Source organism: Crinia signifera, chromosome 2 (genome assembly GCF_055691185.1).
Source record: "Crinia signifera chromosome 2, ASM5569118v1, whole genome shotgun sequence".
Lineage (NCBI taxonomy): Eukaryota > Metazoa > Chordata > Amphibia > Anura > Myobatrachidae > Crinia > Crinia signifera.
Genome location: NC_139218.1, coordinates 253,363,281 through 253,375,961, shown reverse-complemented (window position 1 = coordinate 253,375,961; position 12,681 = coordinate 253,363,281). Strand labels below are relative to the sequence as shown.

The window sequence follows — 12,681 nt, the reverse complement described above, 5'->3', positions numbered from 1 at the left end:
TTTTTTAATACCTCCTGAAAATACGTGGATTGGGCAATTCATCGGTCGACATGTTTTTCACGCATGCCAAGTTTTTTGCTTAGGCGTAAAATTGGCCCTTAATGTTGAATGAAAATTTGACCTAAAAACATCACTGATTATTTTTGTCACTTAGGCGGAAAAATTTGGCACTAATTGAATATCCCTCTAAGAAGATACAACTGATCAGTCTTTAATACATAATCACTTATTTCTTAACATGTAAAGCAGATTTTTTAGCTTTTATGGTCTTTCAAGATGTTTATTACATTACCTGATAAGAGGAGGAAGTGGTATGTTTTTCCATAACACTTATTTCTGCCCTCAAGGTTTTTAGTTACTTTGAGAACAGATTCTTAAAAACAAAGCAACACTTTATTACTTGTTTGCAGTGTGTGTTATGTTAACTTAGCTTAGAATGTACTATTTAAATGAATTTAAATAAATTTAACTCATAATTTTTAGTATTACCCAGTTATTGTTCATATGGGAACAATTTTGATGTCCTAACTAATTTCCAATATTTAATAGTCCAATGTTTTCCTGTAGTTTATCATAAAAACACAACAGTTCTCAAGGTGTTTGTTTTATTTATTTGTCTCTGTTTTATGCTTCTACAAGAGTAAACTTTGTTCTACCAGCTGTGTTATAATAATGTTTAAATAACCTTTAACTAGCTAGAGTTAAAACGCTGTCAAGTTTTCACTCCTTACTTTTTCTATAATAGGGCTCTGCAGTTGTAAGTATTTAAGGGAAAAAGTGTGTACAGTAACTACAACTTTGAAACCAGCTTGGATTTGCTTTTTGGTACTTATGTATTATCTGGGCTCCCACGTTAAATGCACCCCATTTTTTTCATACCCCTACTATCCAACTACGCATGGAGTTGATTTTATATAGTGTGGCGAGCGCAGCAATCCACCATGCCCGAAGCGTGGCTAGCGGACTTGGTCTCGTAAGAAAAACGGGAGCCCAGATATTACATAAGTACCGCTTTTTAAATTAAAAGTCAAATTGTCCCTTATCTGACAAATAGGGGTGTTCAATGAAGTGTTTTTATTTTTTTGAGCATGTTTAGAATATTATGTGGGGTTTATTGGGCAGCCCTCCCCTTTTGAACATTGAGCCTTTTTTTAGGCTTGTTTTCGAAATTAAATTAGGTTCTACTAGATGCCGCTCCTTTAATCCTTCTATGGTGGCGGCTTTAATACTTAGGGGGATATTTAATCTCCGGCGAGCACCTCCCATCGGGGAGATGCCCGCCGGGCCCTATTCAATGCTGTCTTCCCCGACAGCATTGAGCAGGGTATCTCGGCAGAACGAGCCCGACATCACTAGCTGTCGGGCTCGTTCTGCCGAGAACAGCCGGGAAGTGACGAGCTGCAACTCGCGGCCACGCCCCCTTTTCGCTCCCCAGCAGGCGGGACATTGAATCCCGCCTGCATGTTCTCGGTCGAGCTGACCAAGAACGGGACTGGGTCACGGTGGTCGAGCAAGCTCGACTGCCGTGACCCTGACATTGAATACCCCCCTTTGTGCTCCCAAAGCCTGGAAGAGATATGGCTTCTAGGGTATCTTACCCCAAAATATCCATTATCTACTGATGTGAAAATAATTGCCACTGGTGCATGCAGTTAAATTATTTGTGAGGGGACGACGGATCTTGCATTCCTTGTTTGACTAGAAAGGTTTACATATCTAACGGGGGAAAAAACTAAATTGTGAAACTCTCCTGATCAGTCCAAGAAAAAGTGGTGTGAAAATGATTCTTCAACCCAAACTAGTGTATGTATTTGTAAAAGGATGACTCCTTTCCATGCCCGAGAGGCTAATAGTCACACAAAATCACTCTTAAAACCAGCATCAAGTGTACTTGAAGAACTCCTTCACAGTATTATAGGGCATACCAATTTACAATCACTCCAATGGCAAAGAAGTGACCTTATCTAAGGCAGACATGGGAAAAACTATGGTCATCCAGCTGTTGGGAAACTACAGATCCCAACATGCCTTGCCATAGTTTTAGCATTCCCTAATAGCAAAGCTGGCAAGGCATGATGTGACTTGTAGTTTTAGAACAGCTGGAGGGCCATAGTTTGCCCATGCCTGATCGAAGGCATTAGATCTGCCCATACTGCTGATAAAACACTGTGTAGGTCTCGAGGATGTTCTGGCATCTGCTGTAGTCCTGTCCTTTTTTGATGGGATTTACCTTCTAGTGGTGAGGTGTAACCTGCATAAAAACTGCAATATCTTCAGGTGAGCCTGTTTGGATGGGTCTTGCTGATACTATTCATGGTTACCATCAACTTTAGATTAATCTCTTTATGTTGGCAGTAGTATTTATTGCTAGATGATGATTGACTCGTCATTCTCCCTGTGAATAGCATGACACTTGCTCATAAACATTTAGGTAAAAAAGGATGTGTCCCCTGAAATAAGATACAATTTGGGATATCTTATAATCACCCTGTTATGCCTTGGGATCAAAGTTTTTCCCTTGACAATATTGTCCCCTCAGTGTCTCAGCCAAGTTTTGCTCTACTATTCCTATTCTTTATGGATGATGAATAATTGTGTCTGTTGTATTGTTACATTTATTGAACTGTTCATTGACGTTAATCATGCAGGAGTATTTGTAAATATCTTCACTCAATCTTCTAGATGTTCATGTTTTTCATTTTTTAATGCTATAAAACTACTAAAAATATTAGCATTATAAAAAAAAAAGTGATTTATTGGCAATTAATTGGACTCCTCCCAAAATGTTACTGTCAAATGAAACTGGCTGGTTTTAGTTGTGTGTTTAATTCACTTCATGGTGCTTCCTCTATTTCTTAAATAAGCAAAACATTACACAAACATGTACGAAGACTGTGGACTGGAAAAATATAAAAAAAATGTTTATATATAAACATCTGAAATTAGGTTACCAGAAAAAGGATATAAATAAAACTTCTAATTTAAATTTTTTTTTTTTTTTTTTTTTTTATCTACTTGAAGTTTATTGGAACTAAGCCCTGGGCATTCAGTTGTGATATGTAGCATCTCCCAGGTTAAGGGCCAGATGGATCAAGCTTCAAAAAGTGATTAAAATGGAGCGTATATATAACCAGCCAATCAGCTCCTACCTGCCATGTTTGGAAAATGACAGGTAGGAGCTAATTGGCTGGTTGTTTATCACTTTCCACTTTATCACTTTTTGAAGATTGATACATCTGGCCATAATGTCTTAGGCACTTAACACTTTTTCTACATCTTCATGATGAGAATCAATCACACATACCTCTCCAATATGTAAAAAACTTGGACATGTTGTTTTTTTTTTTGTTTTTTGTTATTAAGGCAAAGGGGGGTATTCAATCTGAGGGTCACGGCGGTCAAGCTTGCTCGAACGCCGTGACCCAGTCCCGTTCTCAACATGCAGGCGGGATTCAATGTCCCGCCTGGCGGGGACCGAGAAGGGGGCGTGGCTGCGAGTTGCGGCCGGGAAGAGGCGAGCTGCAGCCGGCAGCTCGTCGCTTCCCTGCCGTTCTCGGCAGAACGAGCCCGACAGCTAGTGAGCTAGTGACGTCGGGCTCGTTCTGCCGAGAAACCCTGCTCAATGCTGTCGGGGAAGACCGCATTGAGTATCCCCCAAAGAAAGAGATATATATATATATATATATATATATATATATATATATATATATATATATATATATATATATATATATATATATATATATATATATATATATATATATATATATATTCACAGAAGGGAGTCCAGGCACTCTCAAACAGAACACAGCAACTCCGGTGCCTTTCTATCCCCACGGCAGGGGAAAGATATGACCAGGATAGGTAGACGGCACTCTGGAGATTTAGATAGAAACTGCACGGCGGCAGATCAAACAATCAAGAAGACAAAAGACGGTCTGTGTGTCTTTCGCTTCACATCTCAGGAGGGCTCTGCCCTTGTCGCCACCACGGATGTTCTCAGGGATGTGGTCGATCATCTTATATTTCAGGCTGGGAAGGCTGTGTTGGAAGGTTCGCCAATGTCTGGCCACCGGTTGGTCGGAGCCCTTGGGGCCGAGAGCGGCTCGAATGCTGGATTTGTGGAGGGCCATCCTCTCTTTAAATTGTCTAATGGTTTTACCCACATACATGGAGCCACAGGGGCATTTGATGTAATACACCACGTAGCGGCTTGAGCAGGTTAAAGGGTGTTTGATGGGGATCTTCTTCCCTGTATGGGGGTGGAAGAAGTGGTCCCCAATCTCCAGACCACCACAGGTCACACATTTGAGACAGCGGAAATTGCCATCCTTCCTTTTAAGAAAGGTCGGCTGGCTATCTGCTGGAAAATTTCCAAGTGGGGAACCGTACCCTGTGCTGTTACTTTAAGTAGACATTTTGGGCTCAATGGGGGGGAGGAATACACTGCAGAAATGATTCAGTTTCCCTTGGAGATGGTTTACCATGTGGAGAAAAAGGAAAGTTTGCCTCCAATAGTGAAATAACATTTTATTCTATTAAAATATAATAAAAATTTATATATGGGTGCACACAATGGGCTCTCACCAAGAAATGTAGACAAAAACAGCGATTTGATGGAAAAACACAGGCGTACCTGGATGCTGGATATGGATGTTGGCTCTGGTGAGTCCCTGCTGCCGATGCGTTTCAAATCCATTGTGTGCACCCATATAGAAATATTTTATTTTAATAGAATAAACCATTATTTCACTATTGGAGGCAAACTTTCAGTTTTCTCCACATGGTGAACCATCTCCAAGGGAAACGGGATCATTTCTGAAGTGTATTCCGTCCCCCCATTTGGTCCATATTATAAGTAATGGTATCAAACTATGGGCGAGATTCACCAATAACCCTGCAGCACTTCGCTGGCATTTGCATAGTTAATAATCGTTATGCAGTAACATATGCGATTATTAACGCAAAAGCGATGCCCGGCGATGTGCATTGGGTCCCTGACGGAACCCTCACCCGGCTGTAAGGGCTCCGGTTCCTCCTCCCTGCACTCAGAAGTGGTGCAGGCAGGAGGAAATCACTGGTCCGGGCAGCATAGCAGGAGGCTGCCTGGACGCAGATCGGCGGGGGACGGCAGGGGACACGAAGGGAAGCCCATAGGCTTCCATGGGGTTACGCCAAATAGGAACTGGCGTAACCCCCCGCAGCGAAGCCCGGCGGTGGGGCTTTGCTGCATATGAAAATGCGGTAAAAACCCCGAAAACTGGGGGGTTTTTTACGGCATTTGTAGCTTGCTGAATCTCGCCCCTTGTATGGTTCTTTTCTCTTTTTCATGTATATTGAGACATCAGTCAAAACTTTATTGGACATAGAGACAAATTGAGAGGTGAGGTGCGCCTGAAAAATTTGTCAGTATTCTTTTCTTGTGTACATGTTTTTATATGTGTGGTGGCATATTAACTGTATAGTTTCAGGCTGCCCCCAGCGCATAAATCTATTCCTAAATCCAACATTTCAGTGTTTTTGTCCTATTGCTGTAATGTAGGAAATGTAGTATCACAAATGCTAAAAAAAATATCTAGACCGTTCTGCTTTGTTTTGTGCATTTATCGGCCACAAGGTGGCAGCATATGTATATTTGAGAAGTAAAAAATGTAGGGCTTGTTTATGATCACTTTAGTCAGGATAGATTTTAGGGTTTAGACAGTGAAATCTAAAACCCAGCTGGATAATGTGCACTTTTAGACCTTGGTACAAATTATACACCAATCAAATTGGTAAAGCAAGCAATACCACATAGCACAGTAAATAATAATTATTATTAATTTTATTTATATAGAGCTTTTTTCTCCCATAGGACTCAAAGGGGGGTATTCAATGTGTCGCCGCTATTTCTGACGGGGGAAATAGCGGCGGCTCCCTATTCAATGCTGTCTTTAGCGACAGCATTGAAGCGGGATCACGGCAGAACGGGCCCGACTTTAAAAGCTGTCGGGCCCGTTCTGCCGATAACGGCCGTGGATTGTCGCGATCCCGGCCGCAGATCGACAATCCACAGCCGTTTTCGTGGCCACGCCCCCTTTGTGCCAATCGGCAGGTGGGAGATTGAATCCCGCCTGACGTTCAGCTGTCGGTCTGACCGCAAACGGGCCAGGATCTCGGCTGTCGGCAGGGATCGACAGCCGTGATCCTAGATTGAATACCCCCCAAAGTCGTTTAAAACAAAAACGTAGTATATTGAACAAAGGCATTAGAATTGCATGGTTTGCATGTTGGAAAACAGAGAATTAAGTACTTAATGTAGAGAGCACATTAAGCATACTGCTGTGTTGTTGCTAACATTTTGGGTAATAACTTCTATAGGTTATATATTCCAACCATAAAAGGTACCAGGCGCAGCAGCCGTCTTGGGCGCAGAACCTAGGATTACCTTGGGAGAAATAGATCAGGTACTTATGTAATATCTGGGCTCCCGTTTTTCTTATGAGACCGCGTCCCTTCGCGGGGCTCGCTGCGCTCGCCACACTATACAAAATCAACTCCATACGTAGTTGGATAGTAGGGGTATGAAAAAATGGGGTGCATTTAACATGGGAGCCCAGATAATACATAAGTACCATAGATCATGCCCAGAAGATAACACAAAATGGGTGGTTTCAGCGTTCTAGTGCTAGTGTCCCACTGTAACCATCGGGTCCATGCGTTTTTCATCCTATCCACAAGCATACCCAATAAGGCAGCCATTTTGGGTGCACTGCGATGGTTATGCTGTAGGAGATAAGCCACACATGGATCCAATGCACATATGGAAAAACTGATATGTATGATAAACTCTGCATTAATAGAGCCACATGCAGTACACTCGAGCACCCTGCAACTCCCAAAACCCAGCCCCCCCCCCCCTTAAGGTGCAGCTCTCCTCCACGGCGCTTCCATCACTGCCCGGCCTGCAACTCAGTGCTGAGATACAGACCAAGGAGCACCAGAAGCACAAAGGCAGAGAGAAACACTCCATGCAGGACAGCGGAACAGCATAGGCCCCAAAACATGCAGGGTGCAAGAATGGACACTACATCCTGCACAGAGAGGTAGATATCTGAGGTCCACTGTACTGATTGTTGCTGGCAGGGTGTGCAACCAGTGAAGGTACAGCATACAGGCTTTGCATACAGTGGTATATGATGTGTCGACCTATGGTCGTTCGTTCAACACAGCGAAGGTAGCTGTGCATTGGGTCAACCACTGAAGGTGAACAAAATGAAAGATCAACACAATCATAAGGTTGATAGTGTTCCCGCTAGGCTGCGCCCTGCCCCATTTTTAAAGGGCAAAATGCGCCCTGCCTCTATAGCAGCACCCAGTTAAAAGAGCCTGCCTCCAACCCTGCTGGTGTGCACGGGGAAGCCCAGTGCCGCCATAGATGGCGATGCCCAGAGCTTCCCCGGCAGTGAAGAGACTTCGGAGGGGCGGCCCGGTCATGCCCCTTTGTGCGTCGGCGGGCCTGGTCCGTCCCCATGCAGCTGCGCCCTGCCCGCTACAGTTCCTAGAAGGAACACTAGTAGACATGGGTTTTTTGAGCCGATGTGCCAACAGGCGGTATTTCGTGCCTTACCATCCACTAGGGCATATGGAGTGAATAGAAGATTTTGCTGAGCATAGTAATACACCGTGCCTGAAACATGGCAAGTGCATCGGTACACTTAATGACAAAACATTGTCATTTGTGACAAAAGTGAAAAATCTGTCGACCTAATGCTTGTGTTGACCTTAGCTTTGATTTACCTATTTCATATTTCGCCCTTAAGCCATGTCAACCCAATGACCCATACACCATTCACACTACAAGCAATATCCCGGGTTATGGCATAGTGCAGCAACCTGGTATATTGTGCAGTTGAAAAGCACATGGGTTCCGCCCAGCTTGCGATGCATTGTAAAACTGGAAAGCCGGCTTGATGCCATCCAGCACCTGTTCACACCATAGGAAGAGCCAGTGTTTGAAGACAATCTCCTCTCAGTGCCAGCTCGGGACCTGTCCGCGGTGACGTTAACAACTCTGCAGTAAGCAGAGTGTGGCTGCCAGTTTAAAAGGGGTTGGCATGTACCTGGGTGCGACCCAGCATAGCCATGTGAGAGGGGTATAAATGTGTAAAAAGAGCCAGAATGTAAGTTTTGGTTAATTGTCCCTTTCTTGCTGCCTGTTTTTATCCATTAGAGCAGTGGTAGCCAACCCTAGCCCTCGAGAGCGACCAACAGTTCACATTTTCCAGACAACCTAGCTGCTGCACTCATTAATCACTGACCCCTTTTAAAAGATCCACAAATGGAGCTAATTAGCTCACTTGTGATTCTGTGAGGAGACCTGCAAAACATGCACTGTTGGTAGCTCTCGAGGACTAGGGTTGGCTACCCCAGCATTAGAGGATAAAGCCATTTCATTGGATCACAATGGGGTATATTTACTATGCTTTGGGGAGAGATGTAAAGTGGATGGAGATAAAATACCTAACGGCACATTTTCAAACTGCCTGTATCATGGCAGTTAGGAGGTGATTGGTACTTTCTCGGTCTGCTTTATGTACTAAGCATTGGAGAGCGAGAGCGATCCCAGTATTTCTTAAATAACTCTGAAACTGCTCAGCCAGCATAGACCGTAAGATAAATGTGACCTGGGGTAGTTTGTATTGTTTAGCCTTGCAGTAAGACTGTGCATTCTGTTGGAAGGTGAGCATTCATGTTATATGGCTTCTACTCTACAGTGAAAGCCTGTATGCCCGTACATTTGTCGCAACTGCATAGTCTAAAGGGGCATACACACTGGGATAATTTTCACCCCATTTCTAAGCGATCTAACTAGATGGATTAGAAATGGAGCACTGATCGCTCCGTGTGGACCATCGCCCGCGGGGAAAGTCTTTTCTGCTAGATTGCGGGGCTTTGCCTATAAACAATTGGCAAAGCTGCATAGATCACTCAGCACACATTGCGGTGTGCATCATGGGTGTACTGCAGTGTGGAAACTATAGTGACTAGTCTGTTTTTTTTTTTTTTTTTTTTATTCCCGAAACAAACAAAAAATGATCTTTTAATAAGACTTATTTACTTTATTTATTTTACTGCAGAACAAGTTGTTGACCATAATTAATTGGATTCATGAGTAATAGGCGCACCCTTTTTATTTTAAATTAAATGTAAAACATTTTCTAAGAAATTGTAGCTAGCTTTGGTCCATGTCTAGTATGCTCTGTTTGGGACTTTGCTTATCCCACTATAAATCGCGCTGGCTTCCGGTTGCCTAGCACCTACGTAGGGGCCGGGCCCACCACCAACAGAGGCGACAAAGGGCCCCCTGTTCCCCGGCTCACTGCCCTTCTATGGTCCTGTAGGGATCACGGACTTATTTCATGCACCTCAGGCAAACCTCACAATAACTAGTACATGTTTTGCAGTTAATTATTGATTACCATTTTTGTCCCTAATAAGTCCAAGTGTATACAAAACCATTTTAATCATTAAAGTGATTTTTGGCAATTAATTTACATTTCTTTATGTTCAGAAATAATGGCATGCATCAGCCTCCAAAACTGGACTTTGAAATGTGTTTTTGACCTAGTACAGTGATGGCTAACCTTGACTTTCCAGCTGTTGAACTACACATCCCAGCATGCCCTGCTACAGTTTTACTATTTGGCCATGCTAATTCTGATGCAGGGCATGCTGGGATGTGTAGTTCACTCGCTGGAGTGTCAAGGTTAGCCATCATTGACCTAGTATATGGTCCAATTATCTGAGCTTTATAGGGCCCCCTTGCCTGTTATAGTGTTGTATTAACCTGAAAAATATTTTAAACATATTTCAGGAGTTTAATACTATACCTGTCCACCGCTGTGGAACAAGTCAGGTGCTTTAGCAGTATTTCTGTTCTTTATTCCACTAGTAAGATGCAAGCACCCATATCTGGTGCCTAAATTGGAGTGTGTCAGGAACTTATAAAATCGTCTCCTTAACACAAAGCATGTAATTTTAAGTGTGTTAGTTGGCCAATCTCATCCTCTTATTCATATATTTCATTGGATATATTTTTTGTTTTTTAAGCAGAGCCGGGCTCCTATATCTGCCAAGCTGGTTGCAAACATGCTTTCTGTTGCTGGGGCCGATCATATCATCACCATGGATCTCCACGCCTCCCAGATACAGGTACGTCCTATTACTCTGCTTGTAAACACTGCTATATCTGCTTCCAGAAGGGCTACTGTACAGTGTGTACAGATCATACACATGGTTTTCTTGATTTATGTAATACTGTACTTATGCGATCATTTGTTGCAAAATTAGTAACCTAGTCATTTAGGTTGAAAAAGACGTTTGTCCATAGAGTTCAACCTATCTAATTTTATATCAGACTAGCAAATAACTATAATATTCCCTTTGTGTCCATAAATGCATCCAGTTTATTTTAAAACTCATTTACTGTGTTTGCTGTTACCACATTTCCTGGCAAATTGAAACATTTATGACCTTATATCTCTGATCCCCAGGTAAGTAACAGTTTGGTAGTGTATTTGGTACTTGTGTAGTTTCACGGCGCCCAATATATCTGATGTGATATCGGCCGATATATCAATGCGATCCTATGCTTTTTTTTTTTTTTTACCTGTTCATAACCCCATTATTCACCACGCATGGAGTTGATTTTATGTAGTGTGGCGATCCACCGAGCCCGAAGCGTGGCAAGCCCCGCGGATTACTGCGCTCGCCACACTATATAAAATCAACTCCATGGATAGTGGTGTTATGAACAGGTAAAAAATAGCTTTGGATCGCATCCGATATATTGGGAGCCGTGAAACTACACAAGTACAGTGTATTTTAATGAACTGTCCTTTGCTGTATCTTTTGATTTCTGCAATGCATGATTGCCATCTGGCAAGAACAAGAACATTTGTCAATGCATTATAGTTAAATACCTGTTTTTACTGTGCTGTTTCTCTTTTGCCGTGTATTATATTTTAGTGTAAATGCATCATACAAATTTGTGTTTTACAGGGTTTCTTTGACATTCCTGTAGACAATCTATATGCTGAACCGGCAGTGCTCCAATGGATTAGGGAGAACATACCTGAATGGAAGAACTGCATTATTGTATCTCCTGATGCTGGTGGTGCCAAAAGGTACAAACCGATGAATCCAAAAGAACATGACTGGCTGCAAGATCAGACCAGCCCAACCCAAGAAGAGCTCACTTTATTTTTATTTTTTTGGTGCACTGTTAGGTTTAATTGAATATTCAATAAAACGTTACTTTTAATACATTCAAGACCAATACCACACATAAAACAATGTCCCATTCAAAGGTGAAATTTCTTATATATGAAAAGTTATAGCTCCTACTACAATTGTGGCTCAATTCAGTATGTTTAGGTATCCGACAATGTGTTGTCATTTATATAGATCTATCCATTTTAGTTCCATATGTGTATTCTGAAACAAAAATTTCTAAGATAGTCATCCTCTGAGATTCACCTGATTCGTATTATAAAGGTAGGTTTAAAATCTATATACAGCTTTACCCGTCACTAATTAAGTGGCATGGACAGGTTGGGATGATTTATTTAGCCTGGTGAAGTGATAAAGTACCAGCCAATTGACTCCTCCTAGCTGTCATTCTTCAATCCAACATCTAATGTGATGGGAACTAATTGGCTAGTAACTTAGCATCGGCCACTTTATCACTTCACTAGGCTTAATAAATATGCCTAATTGTTCTGTTTCCCATGTGTGATGTCTCTGCAGACCAGGCATTCCCAACCACGGTCCTCAAGGGACACCAACAGTGCAGGTTTTGTAGATCTCCAGGCTTGAGCACAGGTGACTTAGTATCTCAGAGATTCTAATTAAACCATCTGTGCTGAAGCCTGGATATCACTAAAACCTGCACTGTTGGTGTGCCTTGAGGACCGTGGTTGGGAATGCCTGCTGTAGACTTTCATGGATGGCTGGCCTCTTTATACCAGACGAGGATAATGAATTATACTCCATATGAATGACTACCCCTAAATTACACTGAAGCACTCCCTTAATTATTGATTGGTATAAGTTTGTGTATAATTATTTTTAACCAGCTTTGGCATAAGCATTGTGTGGGTCAGAGGACAAGCAGCAATTTTTTTGTGTGTGTATTTATATATGACCTTATTCCTTTGAAAGGTTATATTGATCTATGTTTTATTCATTGCACCAAACATGAGCTTTTCTTGGGTTCGGAACTTGCCGCCCTTCATGTTAATTTTAATAGTATTTCTCATTGGCTCCAACTACCGGTACAATAGAGGGTTGTCCAGATTGCATATTCCATACACTGCTTTTCAGTTTCAACTAACAGATACATACCTGATGGAACATTACTAATAACACAAATTCTACTTGGTAAAACCACTTCAAGAATCACATGTAAAAGTAATCTGTAGACACGTGAAAGAGTTCAGAAACTGTATTACCTCTGTTTACATTGTTTTTTTCTATACGTCTGACTTAAACTAGCATTATCCACTAGAAGCCACAAATAACAATTTAATAATTAAGCTTTGCAATTTGATACATTTAAGTATGTTACGCTTATAAGTGTGTACACATGGCATGATTTTTGGCTTACAATTTTGACTAGTTAAAATCTGTGTTTCCCCT

General features: G+C 42.0%; 1 protein-coding gene across 2 annotated transcripts in view; it reads left to right on the top strand.

Moving 5' to 3' along the window:
• PRPS2 (phosphoribosyl pyrophosphate synthetase 2) overlaps window positions 1-12,681 on the top strand; it is a 54,328-nt gene that overhangs the window by 33,061 nt on the left and 8,586 nt on the right. Inside the window, exons 3-4 of one of the 2 annotated variants that reach the window (XM_083174313.1) lie at window positions 10,093-10,194; window positions 11,044-11,168. In XM_083174313.1, the coding sequence (XP_083030439.1) occupies window positions 10,093-10,194; window positions 11,044-11,168 (227 nt within the window). The remainder of the gene's footprint in view (window positions 1-10,092; window positions 10,195-11,043; window positions 11,169-12,681) is intronic. The other variant, XM_083174314.1, reaches the window with a different exon arrangement.